Below are 20,530 nucleotides of genomic sequence, written 5' to 3'. Positions count from 1 at the left end.
GGTGGGGATGTGGGGGCACACGAGGCCTGTGGGCTCGGGGGGCTCAGCCCCACAGAGGGAATCCAGCCCCATGGATGGGGAGCTCAGCCCCGCGGAGGGGGGCCCTTAGGTCCCACCCCAGCCCCACAGATGGAGATGGGTGGCACCATCCCACCTCCCTGCCCTCCCTGTGTGTGAGGCCTGAAGGGGGGACAAGGGAGCAGGGTCCCCCCGTGGCACCACCATGGAGCACAGCCACCCCCGGACCCATCCTGCCCCACGGCGGGGCACAGCTTCCCCTGGCACCCACCCTCTCTCCCTGCCATGGGGCACAGCCACTCCCAGGACCTGTCCCACCCTGCAGTGGGGCACAGCCACCCCTGGGACCCCCATCCCACCCAGCCATGGGGCACAGCCTCCACCGAGGCCTCCATGCCATCCCACCATGTGGCACAGCCAGCGCTCGGCTCCCCCATTGCCACCCTGCAGTGGGGCACGGCTGCCCCTGTGACACCCGTGCCCTGTCCCACAGTGCCAGGTGCCTGCAGTGGGGCACGGCTGCCCCTGTGACGCCCGTGCCCTGTCCCACAATCCCGGGTGCTCAGTGGGGCACGGCTGCCCCTGTGACACCCGTGCCCTGTCCCACAGTGCCAGGTGCCTGCAGTGGGGCACAGCTGCCCCTGTGACACCCGTGCCCTGTCCCACAGTGCCAGGTGCCTGCAGTGGGGCACGGCTGCCCCTGTGACACCTGTGCCCTGTCCCACAGTCCCGGGTGCTCAGCGGGGCACGGCTGCCCCTGTGACGCCCGTGCCTGTCCCACAGTGCCAGGTTCCTGCAGTGGGGCACGGCTGCCCCTGTGACACCCGTGCCTGTCCCACAGTCCCGGGTGCTCAGCGGGTCCCCGTTGCGCTCAGACCGCGGCCATGGTTTATTGTCCCACCCGCGCTACATCCTAGGCTGGCCGGGGCCCCCGGCCCCCAGGGCAGAGCCGGCCCCGCAGTGGGGGCAGCTGGGGGGCAGCCGGGGGTCCCGGGGGCTGGGGCGGTGCCGGAGCCCCTCAGCTGGGGCCGACCTGGCTGGAGGACACAGAGGAGACCTCGGTGCGCTGGGCCGAGCTGGACACCTCGGAGTCGTCTGACATGGGCCGCCCGCACACCGTCTCCATGATGCAGGCGCGGAACTGCGGGGACACGGGAGAGGGGACAGCTCAGCCTGGGGGTCCCACCGCTCCTGTGTCTGGCCCTGGCACTGTCCTCACGCCCTCAGATGCCACACTGGCCCCATCTCCTGTCTCTGGGGTCATGGTACCCCTCGCCGTGCAGGTGTTCCTGGATGTGCCATCCCCGGGTGTCCCTGGTCCCGCAGTGTCCTTGGGCACCCCTGCATGTCCCTGCTGCCCCAGTGTCCTGGGGTGTCCCCATCTTCTCTGTGTCCCTCTTGCCAATGCTGTCCCCTAATCCGAGGGTCCTGAGGTGTGCCCCCACACGGGTATCCCTGGGCGTTCCCCAGGCTTGGGTCTCCCTGAGTGTCCCAGGTCCTCGGATATCCTCGGGCAACCCTGGATGCCCCATCAGCAGGTGTCCCTGGGTGTCCTCTTCGCCCTTGTGTCCTGGGTGTCCCCCTCCCCATGCCTCTGCGGGTGTCCCGGTGTCACAGGGGTCACCTGTTTGTTCATGAAGCAGTAGATGATGGGGTTGTAGACGCAGGAGCTCTTGGAGAAGAAGGCAGGGATGGTGACGAGGCGCAGGTCGATGCCGTGGTCGCGGTTGTTCACCATGTACATGGCCAGCGCCGCGTAGGGCACGTAGCACATGCAGAAGGACCCCACCATGACCACCACCATGCGCGACACCTCCCGCTCCGCCTTCTGCGTCGTGGCCGACTCCTGCTGCTGCGCCGCCACCTGTGCCAGGACAGGCACACCTTGGGCCCGCCCGGGCTGCCAGCCCCCTGCCCCGGCTCCTGACCCCTGCCCATCCCCTGTGCAGCCCCCTGACCCCTGCCCATGCTCCTGTCTGCCCCCTGCCCATCCTCCTGCCTGTGCTCCTGCCCAACCTTCTGTCCCAGTCACCTCCCCTAATTCCTGCACCCCTTCGTCCCTCCAGTCACCCCTCCCTCCCTCCCGCTCCCCATCCTGCCCTCCCTCCCTCCCTGCTCACAGTCAATTCTCCATCTCTCCAGCCCTGTTCTCTCCCTCCCTCCCGCCCCCAGCCCCTCTCCACTCTCCCTCCCTCGCTCTCAGCCACAGGTGTGCCTGACCCCAATGCCCCCCGTGCCCCCCGTGCCCCCGGGACTCACGGCCCGCAGGGCGCTGAGCAGCTGGGAGTAGGAGAAGATGATGAGGGAGAGGGGGACGATGAAGCAGAAGATGAAGAGGAACCAGGTGTAGTACTCGCTCTTGTACTTGGTGCCCACCGTGTACCAGTCCGGGCCACAGGAGCACTGCAGCCCCTCGGGGATGTACCTGCAGACCTGTGCTCAGCCCCCGCTCTGCACCGCGGGGCACCCCCGCTGCCCCCACAGCGCCCCGTGCCACTCCTGGTGCCTCGAGCGACCAGGCACCCCCACGGCCCCCCACGCGCCATCTGTTCCACCCCTGCCCCCTGTGTCCCACCTGCTCCAGCCGAAGAAGGGGGGGATGGCGACGCCGACGCCGATGATCCAGGTGGCCGCCACCACCAGCAGCGCGTGGCGGGAGTTGAAGCGGAAGTTGCCGAAGGGTTTGCAGATGACGATGTAGCGCTCGAAGGCCAGGAAGGCCAAGGACCACCCTGTCACCAGCCCTGGGGGAGCAAGGCCACCGCTGGCCCCACACAGCTGCCCGTGGCCACCGGGGCGCGGGGTCACTGCAACTCCCGTAGCCCCCCAGGCCCCCGGGTCACCCCAAGTGCTGCGGCCCCGGTAGAATGCAGTGATCACCCCTCCCCTGAGGCCTCAGTGGTCACCCCAGCGCCTCCAGCCACAACAGATCACAGGGCTCAACCCCACCCATGGCCCTTACCCACTCTGCCACCCTCAGCCCCACCAGACCCCAGAGGTCACCCCCGCTTCCCCAGCCCCAGAAGAGCATGATGGTCACCCCCACTTCCAGCCCCACCAGACCCCAGTGGTCACCCCAGCTTCCCCTGCCCCAGAAGAGCATGATGGTCACCCCCACCTCCAGCTCCACCAGACCCCAGTGGTCGCCCCAACTCCTACAGTCCCACCCAACTACAGTGGTCAACTCCCGAATGTCCAGAAGGTCACCCCAATGCCTGCACCCCAGCAGCCCATGGCAGGCACCCAACTCCTATAGCTTTAGCAGATGTGGTGGTCCATGATGCCTTGAGCCCTCCCAGACCGTGGTGGTCACCCCAACGCCCACAGCCCCCGTGGGAGATCACTGTGGCCACCTCTGGCCCCAGCAGCCCCCAGTGGTCACTCCATCGTCTCTGGCCGCCGCAGCCCGGGCGCCCCCGCGGTCCCCTCGTACCTCCGGTGGCCCCTGCAAAGCCCTCAAAGGCACACATGTGCTTCCCGAAGACAAAGTATCCCTGGGAGCTGGCGACGAAGACGGTGAAGATGCAGAAGACGCAGCACATGAGGCCGCTGACGGAGATGTTCACCAGGATGTAGTTGAGCGGCTGCCGCAGCTTCTTGTACTTGATGGTGACGATGAGGACGATGGCGTTCAGGGGCGTGCCCGCCACGAACACCAGGCCCATGAAGATGGTCTGCAGGTAGAAGGCCCACATGGGCGCGATGTGGTACTGGGGCCCATCCCAGGGCCCCACCGACGACTGGTTCTTGAACAGGTAGAACTCTTCCTCGTCCATGGCGGCGGTGGCGGGGGGGGGGCGCCCACCCCCCTGATATACCCTGCGCCCCCAAAGCTGCTTAGGGGGGATCAGGGCTCAGCCCGGCCAAACTTGGGGATTAGGGTGGGCTAAACCGGGCTCAGCCCCTAATCGGCCCCCTGAGCCGGGTCGAGCCGATTGCCGGAGCTCTGGAGGATTTGGGGGGGGGGGGGGGGGCAGAAGGGCTCCCCCCAACATCTGGGTCTGGGGAGGGTCCCCAGGGGTCTCCAAGCTTGATCCTGCTCCTCCTGAGGAGTTCAGGTGTCCCCAGCTGTTCCCAAGCCCAAGTCTTGGTCCCACCACAACGGCCACGTGTCCCCAGCCTTAGTCCTGATCCCTCAGTGTGCCCCAGCGATCCCCAAGCTCTGTCCCGGTCACCCCCAGAATGGCCAGATGTCCCCAGGGGTCCCCAGGTGTCTCCAGCCTTGATCCCACTCCCCCGGGATGGCCCAGCCCCGGATGCCTTGGGGAGAACTCGGAGCTTCCCTCATGAGCTTGCCCGCTGCCCCCACCCCAGCACCCCAGGGTGCCCCCCAAGTGTTTCCCCCCTCAAGCAATTGTCCCCAGCTTAGGCTTGGGGGATCCCTGTGCTGGGGAGACCCCACGTGAGGCGGGGGGAGTCTGGGGGTGTCTGAGAGGAGGTGTTCATTTTGGGGGTGCAGTGCTGGGGGCTCGTTGCTGGGGGGTCCCTTTGGGGGTGTGCTGCTGGGACTCAAGTCCCAGAAGATTCCCAGCGTTTCCTGCCCTCCCTCCCCCCTCCTTCCCTCCCCCAGCCTGCGGCACCCCCGGGGAACAGGAAGGATGAGCAGAAGCTGCTTAGGGGGGGATTACAGGGCCCCCCCGGGCTGGGGGTGCCTATAAAGGCCAGCGCAGGGACCGCACTGTGGCACTGGGGACCCCCAGGGAGGGGAGCGCACTCGGGGGGAGGGGGACACGCCCAGGGGACGCTGTGCCCCTGGGGAGAGTGTGGGGGTGCCCACCCTGGGGGTGCCCCGGGGCACCTGAGGGTCTGCCCAGCTCTGGGGCAGAGGTGGGGCATGGGCGGCTCAGGGACGGGGCCAGGGGAGGAACAGGGGGATTGGGTGGGCTGAACCCCCAGCCCATGCTTTACTGGGCTGTGCAGAGCTGTACTGGGCCGTATTGGCCTGTACTGGTTTGTACTGGTTTTCTGGGCTGTACGGCGTTGTACTGGGCTGTACTGGACTATGCTGGGCTGTACTGCACTGCGTTGTGCCACGGGATTGTACTGCGTCCTGCTGGGTTGTGCTGGGTCTGGTCCTCTGTCCCAGGCTGCACTGGGCTCAACAGGGCCATGCTGGGCTGTGCTGGGCTCAACAGGGCCATGCTGGGCTGTACTGGGTCAGGTCAGCTCTGCTGGTGCTGTACTGGGCATCCCCATGGAGGGGCACCCCCAAATGGTGCCACAGGGTGGTCACCCAGGGGACAGACACCCCACAAAGGTCCCCCTGTCCCCCCCGTGCGCTCGCCGTGTCCCCTGTGGAGCGGTGGTCCCTGGGGCTGGGGGCTGCGGAGGGGGGACACGGCACAGGGCGTGGGGGGCACGGCTGGGGCTGGATGGGCTGGGAGGGCTTTTCCAGCCGCAGGGATCCTGGGCTCTGCGCTGCTGGAGGGCGGCCACGGAGCGGGGAAGGGACTCGGGGTGCTGCGAGCAGAAGGAGGTGCTGGGCGTGGAGCTCCGGGGACTGCAGCGCCACTGCCAGCCCTGCTGGGACCCCCGGCACCCACCAGCGCCCACCGGTACCGGGAGCACCCACCGGTACTGGGAGCACCCACCGGTACTGGCAGTGCCCACCGGTACCGGCAGCGCCACCTCCACACGGGACCCCCGGCCCCCCCCAGCCCCCCAGTGCTCTGTCTCCAGCCCCATGGCCCCCACGGGACTCCCAGGGCCTCCAGGCCGCTGCTCTTGTGCCCTCCCGGATGTCCCAGCTGTCCCCCTGGCCACGTTCCCTGTGTCCCTCTGTCCCTGTTCCCCTCGTTCTGTCCCTTACACCCCTCAGCCCCGTCCCCCTGGTCCCCTGTGTCGCCCTGTTCCCCTCCGTGTGCCCCAGGCTGCCGGTGGTCCCCTCCCCATGCCACCCCACCCTGAGGACCCTGAGTGCCTCCAGCCCAGCGCCCAGAGGAAACCAGAGCCAGGGACAGGCTGGGGGGCGCTGGCCTCAGGGTGTCACCACCGGCAGCAGCGGCTCTGCCCTATGGTCCCTGCCCAGGAGACACTGGTGGGGTCACGTCCTCTGTCCCCTCATCGTGGCCTCCACCATCATCTTCCTCTGCCCCAGCTGCGGCAGAGCCGAGACCCCGGGGGGCTCTGGGACCCCCCGACTGCCCCAGCAGCATCCTGACCCCCATCCTGGACTGCACTGACCCCCCCGCAGTGCCCTGACTGCTCAGGCCCCCCTGGACCTGCCTCGGCCTCCCAAACACGCTGCCCCCCCTCCCAGCCCACCCTGACCCCCCACGATCCCCTCGCTCTCCTTCCCACACCCGCCGTGGTTTGGGGGTTCTGCTGGGGGACCCTGTCGCATTCCGCCCCCACCCCCGTTGGGTGCCCCCCTGCCCGGGGTATTTTGGGGGATGATGTGTTGGGGGTGCCCCCCCAGCGCGTGCCCCCCCGGGTATTTTGGGTGCCGGTGCGTGGCTCTGACTCGGCAGGTTATTTTTAGGTGCTGGCGCAGGCGCCACCGCGTCACCCCCCCCACGTCACCCCCCCACGTCACCCCTTGTCACCCGTTGTCACCTCGGGGTGCACCCGCACCGCCCCCCCCTTCCCTTGGAAGCTTCCAGGGCAGACACCGGAACAGGGGGAACACGACACTCCCCAAATGGCCCCCCCAAGGGACCCAGATGTGGGTCACCCGAGTGTCCCCCCCGCCCCTCCCCAGGGTGTTGAGGAGGCCTCGGGTGTCCGGAATGGGGGGGGACACAAGAGAGATTCGGGGGACAGCGGGGTTCAGGGCGCTCCCCAAATATGACCGAACCCCCTCCCCAGGCATGTGTCACTGCCATGGGGAAACTGAGGCACGGCCAGGGGCACCCACAGCTGGAGACACCGGGGGGGCTGGGTGGGGGTTCCACGGCGGGAGTGGTCCTGGGGAGGGGGTCCCGGTGGGAGGGGATCCTGGGAGGGTCTCTGGGAGCTTGGTTGTGCCCCTCGGGGCTGGGGGAGAGTTTTTATGTGAGTTCTTCAGGGGTTCCCAAGGGGAAGGGATGAGTGAGGGGGTTCCCAGTAAGACTGGGGGGCGTCTTTGGGGGGTTTTGGGGTGCGTTGTAAAGTGGGGGGCTGCGGTGTGGGGGTATCAAGTACAGGTGCGTCAGGATAACAGGGTGTTGGGGTGCCTGGGCTATAGGGGGCTGGGGTTTTGGGATGTCGAGGTTGCAGGCATTTGGGATTATTGGAGGTGGATTCTGGACTTCGGCGGTGCCTAGATTTTGGGGTGCCAGAGTTTCAGGGGTGTCTGGTGTTGGGATTTGGGGTACCAGCGTTTCATGTAGGGAGGCTGGGCTACCTGGGGGCCGAGGTTTGGGGGTGCTCAGGTTTGAGGGTGCTGAGGTTTAGGCGTGCCAGTGGTTCAGCATGCAAAGGTTGGGGGTGCCAATGTCTGGGGGCAGGGGGTTCCCAGGTGCCGGAGTTTAGGAGTTTGTGACACTGCACTTCAGGGAATGTGGGGAGTTTTGGGGTGTTGGGGTGCCAGTGTTTGGGAGTCTGTGGGGGCCGGCGTTTCGGGGTGTTTGTGTTTGGGAGTGTCAGTGTTCGGGTGTGCCGGTGTTTGGGGTTACAGAGTTTTAGGGATGTCAGAGGTTTCGGGGTGCTGATGTCTGTGCGGTTTTGGAACTGCTGGGGTTTGGGGGTTTGGGGGTGCCGGGGTTTGGGGGAGCCTTGGTCCGGGAGTGCCGAAGTCGGGGTCTCCGGGGTGTGGTGCGATCTGGGGTTTCGGGAGGCGCCGGGTTCCGGGGTCTTGGGGGTGCCGGAGTGCGAGGTTTGAGGGGTGCCGGAGTCCGGGGGTCCGAGCTCTGGGGAGCGCCGCAGCCCGGCGGTTTTGGGGGTGCCGCTGTCTGGGGGTCCGGATGTGAGGCCGGGGCTGTAAATAGCGTCGGCCTGGCCCCCCACCCCCGGCCGGTCGGGCGGTCTTTCCGTCCCTCCGCTCGGTCCCTCCCCGGGACGGGGCGGGCCGGGCCGGGGCAGCGCTTAAAGCCGCCGCCGCCCCCCGGCCCCGCCACTTGCCGCCGTCGCCCCCGGCCCAGGAGCGCTCTTGGGACGCATCGCGAACACACAGGACCCCGCCGCCCCGGGAACTAATCGGGAACCGACCCGCGAACCTTCCGGACCCCCCAGCCCTCCGGGACCCGCCGCTCCGCTCCGGGAACCCACCGGGAACCAACCCCACCAGCGGGAACTTGCACCGGGACAGAGCCAGGACACCAGCCCCGACCCCGGCAGTGGGACCCTTCCCAGGACACCGGTACCGAGCTGAGAACCCCTCTCGGGACAGCGGGACTGAGACGGGACCCCGTCCTCAGCACCCGTACTGACCCCGGGGACCAGGACCCTCCCTGGGCACCGGGACTGACCGAGGACACCGTCCCCCATCGCCGGGAACTGGGACCCCATCCAGGATACAGCCGCCCACTCGGATCCCTCCCCCGGAACCGGGACTGACCCAGGACGCCATCCCCGGCACCGGGACCCATAGCGGGCACCCGCAGCCACCCAGGGCCCCACCCGGGACACCGGCTCTGACCCAGGACACCGACCCCGACCCAGGACACCGGCCCCCAGCGCCAGCTTTGCCGCCGGGACCCAGAACTCCCACCCCGGGCACCCACAGGACCCCCACAGGACACCCACACCGATTTGGGACCCACACCCGCGGTACCAGGATCCCTTCGGGACACCGGGACTGACCCACGACCCCCACCCAGCTCCAGAGGTGACCCAGGACTCCCCCCCCACCCCCTCGGGACCCTCCACAGCACCCCGGAACCCCCCTGCCCATCGAGGAGCCCCCGACCCCGCCAGGATGAACTCTACTTACGAGGCAGCGCCGGGTGAGGACCCCGAGGAGCTCCCGGCCACCGAGAAGGACCTTGCGGAGGACGCGCCCTGGAAGAAGATCCAGCAGAACACGTTCACGCGCTGGTGCAACGAGCACCTCAAGTGTGTGCAGAAGCGCATCGTGGACCTCCAGCGCGACCTGAGCGACGGGCTGCGCCTCATCGCGCTGCTCGAGGTGCTCAGCCAGAAGAAGATGGGGCGCAAGCACCACCCGCGCCCCAACTTCCGCCAGATGAAGCTGGAGAACGTCTCGGTGGCCCTCGAGTTCCTGGAGCGGGAGCACATCAAGCTCGTGTCCATTGGTGGGTGTGCCTGTGGGGGGACAGTGCCCGGGGGTGGGCAAGGGGGACAGTGCCCGTGGGTGTGTGTGTGGGGGGACAGTGCCCATGGGTGTGCCTGTGGGGGGACAGTGCCCATTGGGGGGGTGGGCAAGGGGGACAGTGCCCATGGAGGGTGGGCAGGGGGCGTGTGAGGGTGAAGGGGAATGGGGACGGTGAGTGTGCAAGGGCAGGGGCAGGGGTGGTGCCCTGGGAGGAGGGCGGCTGTGGGTACACAGTGAGGACAGGCTGGCGGTGAGCGTGCCAGGACAAGGCCAATGGACAAGTGAGGATGAGGAATGAGTGTGCAAGGGTGGCCGTGATGGGGCAGTGGGAATCGAGGGTGAGTGTACGAGGACAGGGGTGGACAAGTGAGGAGACACGGATGAGTGTGTAAAGGGAGGGGATGGATGGGTGTGAATAGGGGAGAGTGCACGGATGGGGAATGGAGGAGTGGGAGTGGAGGATGAGTGTGCAAGGGGCGTGATGGACAAAGAGGATGGGCCCGTGGGCGAGTGTGCAAGAGCAGGGTGATGGATGAATGGGAACGGAGGATGTGTGCAAGAGCGAGGCCGAAGGACAGATGAGAATGGGGATGAATGTGCAAGGGGAGACAGGAGCAGGAGCGGGATGAGTGTGCGAGAGCGGTGGAGGAATGGGAGCGGGGGTGAGCGTGCAAGGCCGGAGGCACAGGCGGGGCGGCGGGCGGGCGTGCAGGGGTGAGCGTGCGGGGGCGGTGCGGTGTGCGGGCCGAGCCCGCCCGGGCCGTGCGGAGCGGGGGGGTCCGGCCCGTGCAGGGCCGTGCGGGGGGGCTGAGCTCACGCTTGGCTCGGGGCCGGGGCGCTGAGCTCACGCGCGGGGGGGCCCGGCCCGCACACGCACCCACCCCTCGCAGGGCCTCAGCGCCCACCCCCACCCGACAGCTGCAGGGTGACCCCCCCGGCACGGGGGGACGGCTTGTGACCCCCCCGGCACGGGGTAGGGCTTGCGGCCCCCCCGCACACATGCCCGTGAGCGGCCCCCCGCGCACGCCCGCACCCGGGGGTGCCAGACCCCCTCCCGCGGTGTCACCTCCCCCTCCCACGCGTGTCTCTGCCCCCTCCCGGGACCCCCCCCAGGTGTGACCCCAACTTTTTGGGACCTCCCAGGTGTTGCCCCCCCGGAGCTCCCGGCGGGGAGGGGTTTGTCCGCCCTCTCCCACATCCCCCCATTTCCTCCCTGAAACGCGATCGCTCGTGGGGGGAAGTGGCGGGGGAAGGGAGCGGGGGAGGGTCCGCTCCGCAGGGCGGTGGGGGAGGGACCGGGATGCCTCGGGCCCCCCTCCCCCCCAGCCCTCCCTTGCCTCAGTTTCCCCATGGTGGCACTCCAGGAATCCCTTGGGAAGGGCAGGGGTGTGGCATTCCAGGGTGCCCGCTTGGGGACCCCTCGGGTGCTCCCCGTTTGTGCCCCCCCAGGCAGTTCCCGGCGGGTGCTGGGGTCCCTGCAGGGTGTCGGTGCTCGGGGTGGACGGGGGCCACTGTCGTGGGGTCACTCCTGTGCCCCGGGATGTCCCCAGGCAGGTGTTGGGGTGCAGGGTCCAGTGGCACTGCGTGGGGTGTCGGGGTGCCCCGAGACGGGTGCGGGGGTCCGCCGCGTTGTGCCGCGGGACGTCGGGGTGCCAGGGGTCCCTGTGGTGGTGCTGTGGGGTTTCGGGGTGCCCCAGGCGGCTCCTCCCATTGTCGCCCCTTCCCGCAGACGGCCGGGACGGGAGCCTGAGGCTGATCCCGGGGCCGCGGCTGTCAGGGTGCGGGGGTCCCTCCAGCGGGTCCCACAGGATGTCGGGGTGCCCCGGGGGGAGTCCCGAGTCCCTCGGGGTTCAGCCCCCCCGTTTCTCCCCCACAGACAGCAAAGCAATCGTGGACGGGAACCTGAAGCTGATCCTGGGGCTGATCTGGACCCTCATCCTGCACTATTCCATCTCCATGCCGATGTGGGAGGAGGAGGAGGACGACGAAGGCCGCCACCAGACCCCCAAGCAGCGGCTGCTGGGCTGGATCCAGCACAAGGTGCCGCAGCTGCCCATCACCAACTTCAACCGCGACTGGCGCGACGGGAAAGCGCTGGGAGCGCTGGTGGACAACTGCGCCCCGGGTGAGCGGCGCGGGGCCGGGGACGAACGCGGGAGCGACAGTGGGGACACTGCGCCCCGGCACGGGGGGACAGGGGGCGGGGGCAGCTGGCGGGGCACGGAGGTGCGGGGTGCGGGCTGGCTCGGGGGGCACCGATGGACAGGTTGGGGGCACCAGGCGCAGAAGGGGGGAGGTGCAGGATGGGGATCGGATCGGGGGTGCTCCCCTGACCCTTCTGCCCCCCCAGGTCTGTGCCCGGACTGGGAGAAGTGGGACCCCAACAAGCCGGTGCAGAACGCTCGGGAGGCCATGCAGCAGGCAGACGACTGGCTGGGAGTCCCCCAGGTATGGGCATGGGAGGGGCGGGGGGCACTGCGGGTCTCCCAGGTACATGGGGGGCACTGGGAGAGGATGCTGGGGTGCAAGGGTGTGTCTGGGGGACGTCCTTGGGGATCCGCAGGGGTCCCGGGGCATTTGGGGTACCCCATGGCCCCTGTGCGTGTGGGGGCTCCCCAGCACGGCAAGGAGGGTCTGACGGGTGTTGGGGTCTCAGGAGGGTCGGGCAGGTGTCAGGGGCCTCTCCTGGTGTGGGGTGCGTGGTGGGGGGGTCCCCAGCAGGGTCCCCCTGGGTGGGGGTGCCAGGAGGGTCTGACGGGCGTTGGGCTTCCCCGGCAGGTGATCGCCCCCGAGGAGATCGTGGACCCCAACGTGGACGAGCACTCGGTGATGACGTACCTGTCGCAGTTCCCCAAGGCCAAGCTGCGGCCGGGGGCCCCCGTGCGCCCCCGTCTCCCCGAGCCCGGCCGCGCCCGCGCCTACGGGCCCGGTACGGGGGCTCGGGGGGCTGGGGGGCTCGGGGGGCAGCTGGGGTGTCAGGACAGGGGGATGGTGGGGGGGAGGTTTGTGGGGGCACCAGGGGGTTGGGCACGGTTGGGGCATGGGACACAAAAAGGGCACGGAGCCCACGCGGGGGGGCTCAGGGACACATGGGGACTGGCACAGGGGGCACACCGGGAGGGGGTCACAGGGGGCTTTGGAGCCCAGCACCACAGAGTACCTGGGGGCTGTGGCTGCCAGGGCATGAGAGTAAACCATGGACCTCCCACCCCCCAAGCCCAGGGACTGCTCTCCAGTCCTGGGGTGCCATTGTGCCCAGGGACACCTGAGGGAAACCTCGGGGTCTCCACTCCCCACCCAAGGGTCCCCAAGAGTCCCCCTATGAGCAGGGACCCCTCAAAGTCCTATCAGGCTCACCTGCCCATACTCAGGAGACCACCACTGACACTCTGGAGCCCCCTGCTACCACCAAGGACAACCTGGGGGCCCAAAGTCCTGGGGGTTTTGGGGGGCTAGTGCCCCCCTGACTCCCCCCACCCGGCAGGCATCGAGCCCCAGGGGAATGTGGTGCTGCGCCCTGCCCAGTTCACAGTGGAGACCCTCGAGGCGGGCGTGGGCGAGGTCCTGGTCTACGTTGAGGACCCCGAGGGACACACTGAGGAGGTACAGGGGGCCCTGGCCGCCCCTCTGGGGGCTCCCCCAGCCTCCCTCTCTGGGAGACACTCCCCCACCAGTGCCCCAGCTCTGTGTCACCCCTTCCCCCGATTTTGGGGTCTCTTCCCACTGCAGGCCAAGGTGGTCCCAAACAATGACAAGAAGCGAACATACAGCGTCACCTACGTCCCCAAGGTTGGGGGGCTGCACAAGGTGAGCCCCTTGGTGACCCCCCTCAGGCAACCCTTCTGTGACATCTCCTTGCTGCCTCGCTCCTTGGGGACCCATGGGGGGTGTCCCTGGGGCGTGCAGCTGTGGGGGCTGTGGTTCCCTGACACCCCTGATGTCCCCGTGCCCTGCAGGTGACAGTGCTGTTCGCGGGGCAGAACATCGACGGGAGCCCCTTTGGGGTGAACGTGGGCATGGCCCTGGGCGACGCCAGCAAGGTCACGGCGCGCGGCCCCGGCCTGGAGCCCGTGGGCAATGTGGCCAACAAGGCCACCTACTTCGACATCTACACTGCAGGTGGGGGCACCGCGGGCTGGGGTCCCTGGGGACGCGTCCGTGGGGTGGCGCTGCCATGGCATGGCTGGTGCCTGGGGACATGCCTTCGTGGTGGCATGGCCGTGGCATCACCCTGAGACTTTGAGGACGTGTCCTTGTGGTGGTGTGGCTGTGACATGACTTGCTGGCACTGTCCATGTCCTCATGATGACATGGGGTGGCTTGGTGGCTCTGGGGATGTGTCCTTGGAGTGGCAGGGCCATGGCATGACCACAGCATGATCTCATGGTGGCTTGGGGACCCCTCCTTCTCTTGGGGACCCCTTCTTCCCTTGTCCTTGGAGTGGCAGGGCCACAGCATGACCTGGTGGCTCTGGGATCATGCTTTCATGGTGACGTGGCCGTGGGGTGGTCTTACGGTGGCAGGGCCATGGCATGGCAAGTGGCACCAAGACTGTGTCCTTCTTGTGCCATGGGTGGTCTGGTGGCCGTGGGGCCATGTCAGGGTGACAGGGCCATGGCATGGCGGGGTGACTCTGGGGACATGTCCTCACGGTGGCCTGGCCATGGACTGAGCGCGTGTCCTGGTGATGACAGGGGCTGGCTCGGGCGATGTGGGGGTGGTGATCACGGACCCCCAGGGCCGGCGGGACACGGTGGAGGTGATGCTGGAGGACAAGGGGGACAACGTGTTCCGCTGCACCTACCGGCCCGTCCTCGAAGGGCCACACACCATCTGTGTCACCTACGCTGGCGCCCAGGTCCCCAGGAGCCCCTTCACTGTCAATGTGGCTGAAGGTGAGGCTCCCTCCTCACGTGGCTCCGAAGCATTTGACACCCATCAGCAGCCCCACATCACCCAGCTGTGACCACGGTGGCCCCAATATGGGTGAACCCCTGGTCCCCTCACACTCCCAGGGTGTCCCTCTGGCACCCCTGTCCCCAGAGTGTCCCCAGGGGTTGGTTCCTTGTGCCCCTGAGGACACCATGGCACTCCACTGTCCCCAGGGCATCCCCAAGGCATCCCCATGGGCCCCTCCCCACCCTGGGACACCCCCGTTCCTGTCCCTGGGGGTTCCCCAGGGTCCCTCTGGTGCCCGGCGGGTGCTAACGGGAGTTTGCAGCCTGCACCCCCTCGGCGGTGCGGGCCACGGGCAGGGGGCTGCAGCCACGGGGGGTCCGAGTGCAGGACGTGGCCGACTTCAAGGTTCTGACCCGGGGCGCGGGCAGCGGGGACCTGCGGGTGACGCTGCGGGGACCAGGTACGTGTCACTGTGTGCCAGCACGGCGGGGCTGGCAGGCGGGGGCACCGTTGGCCACTGGAACGATGTGGGTGGGGTCCCATTGGGGGGCCCATGGGGTGAGTGTGTGGGTGGGGGTCCCACATGGAGGGATGGATACAGACGGGGGGCCACGGGGGTCTAGGGTTGGGGACGCCGTGGGGGTGGCCATGGGGAGGTGGGTGCACGGGCGGGGGTCCCGTGGGCTTGTCCATGGGGGTTGGAGGGCTGGGGGCCATGCTGGGGCTGGCCGTGGGCTGGGGGCACCACGGGAGGTGCGCGGCTGGGGGTGCCCCTGGGGCGGGCCCCCATCTGACCCGCTGCCGCAGGGGGCGCGGAGGAGCCGGTGAGCGTGCGGGACGTCGGTGACGGCGTCTACGAGTGCGAGTACGTGCCGCGGGTGCCCGGCACCTACCAGGTGTCCATCACCTGGGGCGGCTACGCCATCCCCCGCAGGTCAGTGCCAGCACAGGGTCCCGCAGGGGAAGGCAGGGGGTGGGCTTGAGCAGAAGGGGGCCGGGGGGGATGTACGAGCCCCACCCCTCACTGCCCCTCGCCCCTCACAGCCCATCTGAGATGCAGGTGTCCCCCTGGGGTGGGGCTTTTGGGGAATGTGGGGGTGTGTGTGGGGTACAAGGCCTCCCTCATCCGCCCGAGCCAATTTGAGGTGCAGGTGTCCCCCCAGGGCTGGGAGACTTTTGGGGGGACTGGGGGGTGGGAGACATTTGGGGGGACTGGGGGGTGGGATACTTTTGGGGGGACTGGGGGGTGCAGGTATGTGTGGGTGTAGCGTAACCCCTCCCTCCCATTCCCCCCGTTCGAGCCCGTTTGAGGTGCAGGTGTGTGAGGGGGTGGGGGTGCACAGGTGTGTTACAGCCCCCCTCACACCTGCCTGTCCCCCCAGCCCGTTCGAGGTGCAGGTGTCCCCCCAGCCGGGGGCACAGAAGGTCCGGGCCTGGGGGCCGGGGCTCGAGGGCGGCGTCGTGGGGCGCCCTGCAGACTTCGTGGTCGAGGCTGTCGGCACTGAAGTGGGGACCCTTGGTGAGCAGGGGGGAACGTGGAGGTGGGGGGCACTGTGGTGGGGACCCTGGGTGAGCCCTGAAGGGGGGGACAGGGGGACAGGGTCAGGGGCACCGTGGTGGGGACATGGGGACAGGGCTGGGGGTCCTGTGGGGGGAACAGGGTGGGGAGCTATGTGGTGGGGACAGGGCGTGAGTGGGTGGCACCCTGTTGAGGACATGTGGGCAGAATGGGGGCACCATGGAGCAACTGTGGGGGGTGTCAGTGTGGTGGGGACCAGGGCACGGAGTGTGTGAAAACCCTCGGGGGACATGAGGACAGGAGGGTGGGCACCACAGTGGGGCCCCCACCGCTGTGGTGACACAGGCATGCAGAGGTGGTGACATGGGACAGGTCGGGGGTGGCCCCAGAGGGGCTGGGGGGACAGAGGTGGTGCCACACTGGGGGGACATGGTCACAGAGAGGGGACAATGGTCTGGAGGGCCCCACTGGGGGGACATAAGGACATGTTAGGTGTCACCCTGCTGGGGGCACGGGCACAGGGGGGGAACGAGGCCGAGGCCTGGGGGTCGTGGCACAGGCACAGGGTGACGGTGGCTGCGGTGCCCCCAGGGTTCTCCATCGAGGGCCCATCCCAGGCGCGCATCGAGTGCGATGACAAGGGTGACGGCTCGTGCGACGTGCGGTACTGGCCCACGGAGCCAGGGCTCTACGCTGTGCACGTGGTCTGCGACGATGAGGACATCCGCGACAGCCCCTTCATGGCTGATATCCGCCCCGCTCCCCCCGACTCCTGGCCCGACAAGGTGCGGCGACCCGTGGCAGCCCACGGATCCTGTTGTGCCCTTGTGCTCCACAGTGCCCTGCTGTGCCCCATTGCGCCCCATCACGCCTCGCCTGTGGGTGCTGGGGCTGCCAGCACCCCATTGCCTCCTTCTAACCCGCCCTCTCCACAGGTGAAGGCCTTCGGGCCAGGGCTGGAGCCCACTGGCTGCATCGTGGATCGCCCGGCCGAGTTCACCATTGACGCCCGTGGTGCCGGCAAGGGGCCCCTCAAGCTCTACGCACAGGTGGGAGCTCTAGGGGCTGTTGGGTGCTGCTGGGTGCTCTTGGATGACATTGGGTGCTGCTGGGTGCTCTTGGGTGACATTGGGTGGTGCTGAACGCCTTTGAGTACTGTTGAGCACTGCTGGGTTCCATTTAGTGTTGTTGGGCACCTTTGGGTGCCATCGGCCAACACTGAGTGCCGTTGGGCACCACTGGTGGCCATTGGCCAATGCTGAGTGCCATTGGGCACCCTTGGGTGCCATTGACCAACACTGAGCGCCGTTGGGCTCCCTCACCTCCCCCCTGCTGCTCACAGGACGCCGAGGGCTTCCCCATTGACATCAAGGTGAAGGACAACGGTGACGGCACCTTCCACTGTGTCTACGTGCCCACCAAGGCCATGAAGCACACAGTCATCGTCGCCTGGGGGGGCGTCAACACTCCCAACAGCCCCTTCCGTGTGGGTGTCGTGGGGCCCATGGGTGCTGGGGTGGCCACGGGGGTCTCTTGAGGTGTAGGGAGGGGGTGCTACTCATGGGGGGTGTTAAGGTATCCGATGTGGGGCATGGGAGTCCCGTGGGGAGGGGGGTCAGGGTGGGGCTGGGAGCGGTGATGTGGATGGAAATGGGGGTCCCATGGGGTGCTGGATGTGGGGATGGAGGTCCCAGACCCATGGGGTGCTGGGGTGGGGCTGGGGGTGCCAAGAAGTGCTGGGGATCGAGTCTGTGGAGTGGTTGGATGGAGGCAGGGTGCCAGTGGTGGGGATGGAGGTCCCAGTCCCATGGGGTGCCAGGGAAAGAGGGGTCAGTGCCCCTGCCCCATGAGACACTGTGGGCCCACAGGTGAGCGTGGGTGAGGGCAGCCACCCCAGCAGGGTGAAGGTGCACGGGCCGGGTGTGGAGAAGACGGGGCTGAAGGCCAACGAACCCACCTACTTCACCGTGGACTGCAGTGAAGCTGGACAGGGTGGGTGCAATGGTGGGGGGCAGCCTGGGAACTCCTCTGTGGGCATGAGGCTTGAGCCCCTGGTCCTGCACCCCTGGTCCTGCACCCCTGGTTCTGGACCATTACCACCAGTCCTGCTCCATCATTCCTGGATCAAGGGTCCTTCATTCTGGGCCCATCAGTTCTGGTCCTGGTCCTGCATCCCTGATCCTGTATCCCTGATCCTGGTCCATTGTCCCTGCTCCTGGATTCCTGGGCCTGCATCCCTGGTCCTGCACCTGCATCCCTGGTCCATTATCTCTGATCCTGGTCCATCCGTCCTGGTCGTGTCCATCACCTCCAGTCCTGATCCAGCCCCCTGCCCCATCTGCCCAGTTCCTCTCCTTGGTGTCCCCCTGGGGAGCGGGGCCACTGACCCGGCCGCCCCCGCAGGTGACGTCAGCATTGGCATCAAGTGTGCCCCGGGCGTGGTGGGGCCGCTGGAGGCTGACATCGACTTTGACATCATTAAGAATGACAACGACACCTTCACGGTCAAGTACACGGCGCCGGGCGCGGGGCTCTACACCATCATGGTGCTCTTTGCCAACCAGGTCAGGGTTCTGGGGCTGCCCCGCATCCCCGGGGTCTGTCCCGCACTCTGTGGGGTGCCCCCAGCCCCCAGGGGCCAGCTCGGCTGGGGCTTTGACGCCGTGGTGCCCCCGTGTCACTGTGCCCTGGTCTCGGTCCTCAGGAGATCCCTTCCAGCCCCTTCCGCATCAAGGTGGACCCGTCCCACGACGCCAGCAAGGTCAAAGCCGAGGGACCCGGGCTCAGCCGGACGGGTGAGGGGCCAGTGGGGTGCAGTGGGGGACGTGGGGCGGGGCGATGGGCGCTGTGAGGCAGGTACTGTGAGTGCCGTGGGTCCCACGGTGGCTGGCACTGAGGGGCAGGGGTGGAGGTGGGGACCCCCACCCCCTCCTGGCTGCTGTGGGGCAGGCACTGTGGGTGCCGTGGTTGCTGTGGGTCCCGCAGTGACCTGATGATGTGGTGCAGGGGTGGAGGTGGGGACCCCCACCCCCTCCTGGCTGCTGTGGGGCAGGCACTGTGGGTGCCGTGGTTGCTGTGGGTCCCGCAGTGACCTGACGATGTGGTGCAGGGGTGGAGGTGGGGACCCCCACCCACTTCCGCGTGCAGACGCGGGGCGCGGGGAAGGCCCCCCTGGACGTGCGGTTCGTGGGGTCGGGGCCCGGCCCAGCGGTCGCCGACTTCGAGGTCATCGACAACCACGACTATTCCTACACTGTCAAGTACACCCCGCTGCAGCAGGTGCGTGCTGGGGGCCCCCGGACCCCAGGGAACATCCCACCGAGGCACCTCGGCCACTCTGGGCACCCCAGCCCCCCGGCTCACCCCATGGGGGACTGCCCAACACACAGGGGCTCCCCGGCCCGTGGGGTACCCAAGAGGGGCCCCCCCACCGACATCCCATTCCCTGGGCTCCCCCAAGGAGACCCACCCCTACAGCAAAGCGTGTAGCGGCACCCCTGAGCACCCCCTCCCCATAGGCACCCCCAGCTCCTATGAACACCCCCCCACCTCCGTGGGCACCCCCTGGGGCAGCTGCAGCCCCACATGCGTACCTGTCAACCCAGGGCACCCCCAAGTCCGTGGATTCTCCCATCCCTGGGAATTTACCATCCCCAGCAGCTATGGGTGACCCCAGCTCCCCTCAGTCTTATGGCTCTGTGTCCCCTGGCACCCCCCTGGAATCCCCAGCCCCGTCCCGTGGGTGTCTGCCCTCTGCCCATGACTGGGTGCTGCGTGGGGGTCCCCTGGCAGCACCCTGAAGTGGAGTTGTTCCTGCAGGGCCCCCTGTCTGTGGTGGTCACCTATGGGGGGGACCCCATCCCCAAGAGCCCCTTCCCCGTCACTGTGGCCCCCCCCCTGCAGCTGGGCAAGGTCAAGGTGCAGGGGCTCAACAGCAGTGAGTGGCAGCACTGGGGGAATGGGGGGGACACCGAGGGCGGGGAGCACCCTGCATGTGGTGTTGGGGGCACCCTGGGGGAAGAGACCTTGGAGGGGACACGTGGGTGACAGGATCAGTCTGGGGGGGCACTCTGAATGTGGGGGCACTCGGGGGGAGGGCACTCCTGAGTGTGGGGTTCAGCATGGGGTGAGGGCACGTGAGGGCACGGACACTGCATGGAGGGGTGCCTGGGTGGGGGATGCACACCCTGGTTATGGGCTGCAGCTTGGGGGCCCTCAGGGCGGGTTGGGGGGCACCCTAGTAGGAGAGGTTTGGGACCGCCTGTGCGTGGGAGCAACTGGGATATGGGGGACAGATATGGGTGGGGGCATGGGGGGACACACATCCTGTGGGGAAACAATACCCTGGATATGGGGGACGCCCTTGGGTGGAGGTGACACAGCCTGGGACAGACACACACACCCTGTCCAGATCTGGGGGACACATCTGGGTATGGGGCTCTCCATAGGTCTGGGGGCACCCCAGGGTGTGGGGTGCCCCTCTGACCCCCCACTCCCCTGCAGAGGCAGAGGTGGGGCAGGTGCAGGAGTTCCAGGTGGAGGCCCAGGGAGCAGGAGGCCAGGGGCAACTGGAGGTGAAGGTGACGGGCCCGTCACGGCGCCCCGTGCCCTGCACAGTGGGGCCTGCACCCCCCGGGGGCCCCCACCCCGTCACCTTCACCCCCTCCGAGGAGGGGCCCCACCGTGTCGAGGTCACCTACGATGGGCACCCGGTTCCAGGCAGCCCCTTCCCGGTGGAGGCTCTGTTGCCCCCTGACCCCTCCAAGGTGAGCACGGCACACGCGTGTGCAACAGGGACGTGTGTGTCCCAGCCCCTGTGTGTCCCTCTGCCCTCCTGACCCCCACGTGCCCCTCACAAGCCCCAAACGTGCCCATACCCCCATAACCCTTGCATGTCCCCC

At 68.1% G+C, this 20,530-nt stretch overlaps 2 protein-coding genes across 3 annotated transcripts in view; one reads left to right on the top strand and one right to left on the bottom strand.

Moving 5' to 3' along the window:
* Positions 1 to 883: 883 nt before the first annotated feature.
* Positions 884 to 3,808, bottom strand: OPN1SW (opsin 1, short wave sensitive). The gene is made up of 5 exons (XM_038154939.1): positions 3,452 to 3,808; positions 2,594 to 2,762; positions 2,278 to 2,443; positions 1,643 to 1,882; positions 884 to 1,159 (listed from the first exon to the last, which is right to left on the bottom strand). The coding sequence occupies exons 1-5, from the start codon at positions 3,792 to 3,794 to the stop codon at positions 1,037 to 1,039; spliced, it is 1,041 nt and encodes a 346-aa protein (XP_038010867.1). The 5' UTR covers positions 3,795 to 3,808; the 3' UTR covers positions 884 to 1,036.
* Positions 3,809 to 8,045: 4,237 nt separating this feature from the next.
* Positions 8,046 to 20,530, top strand: part of FLNC (filamin C) — a 28,813-nt gene continuing 16,328 nt past the window's right edge. For both annotated transcript variants that reach the window (XM_038154971.1, XM_038154970.1), the window contains exons 1-20: positions 8,046 to 9,191; positions 11,088 to 11,336; positions 11,562 to 11,659; positions 11,990 to 12,140; positions 12,696 to 12,814; positions 12,941 to 13,018; positions 13,168 to 13,330; positions 13,906 to 14,106; positions 14,433 to 14,570; positions 14,918 to 15,044; positions 15,493 to 15,629; positions 16,221 to 16,414; positions 16,565 to 16,678; positions 16,972 to 17,115; positions 17,498 to 17,621; positions 18,033 to 18,193; positions 18,334 to 18,424; positions 18,739 to 18,908; positions 19,449 to 19,566; positions 20,133 to 20,395. In XM_038154971.1, coding sequence (XP_038010899.1) covers positions 8,855 to 9,191; positions 11,088 to 11,336; positions 11,562 to 11,659; positions 11,990 to 12,140; positions 12,696 to 12,814; positions 12,941 to 13,018; positions 13,168 to 13,330; positions 13,906 to 14,106; positions 14,433 to 14,570; positions 14,918 to 15,044; positions 15,493 to 15,629; positions 16,221 to 16,414; positions 16,565 to 16,678; positions 16,972 to 17,115; positions 17,498 to 17,621; positions 18,033 to 18,193; positions 18,334 to 18,424; positions 18,739 to 18,908; positions 19,449 to 19,566; positions 20,133 to 20,395 — 3,177 coding nt within the window. In that variant the 5' untranslated portion in view covers positions 8,046 to 8,854. The remainder of the gene's footprint in view (positions 9,192 to 11,087; positions 11,337 to 11,561; positions 11,660 to 11,989; positions 12,141 to 12,695; positions 12,815 to 12,940; positions 13,019 to 13,167; positions 13,331 to 13,905; positions 14,107 to 14,432; positions 14,571 to 14,917; positions 15,045 to 15,492; positions 15,630 to 16,220; positions 16,415 to 16,564; positions 16,679 to 16,971; positions 17,116 to 17,497; positions 17,622 to 18,032; positions 18,194 to 18,333; positions 18,425 to 18,738; positions 18,909 to 19,448; positions 19,567 to 20,132; positions 20,396 to 20,530) is intronic.

The sequence above is a fragment of the Motacilla alba genome, chromosome 1A (assembly GCF_015832195.1).
Source record: "Motacilla alba alba isolate MOTALB_02 chromosome 1A, Motacilla_alba_V1.0_pri, whole genome shotgun sequence".
NCBI classification, from domain to species: domain Eukaryota; kingdom Metazoa; phylum Chordata; class Aves; order Passeriformes; family Motacillidae; genus Motacilla; species Motacilla alba.
This window is presented reverse-complemented; position numbering and strand designations above follow the sequence as displayed.

Bases quoted from the DNA above. Each gene is read 5' to 3' on its own strand.
- OPN1SW (XM_038154939.1), bottom strand. From the start codon at position 3,794: ATGGACGAGGAAGAGTTCTACCTGTTCAAGAACCAGTCGTCGGTGGGG. The intron at 2,763-3,451 runs GTACGAGGGGAC...TTGCTCCCCCAG, and splicing joins CTTTGCAGGGGCCACCGGAG to GGCTGGTGACAGGGTGGTCC. The intron at 1,160-1,642 runs GTGACCCCTGTG...GTGTCCCCGCAG, and splicing joins ACTGCTTCATGAACAAACAG to TTCCGCGCCTGCATCATGGA.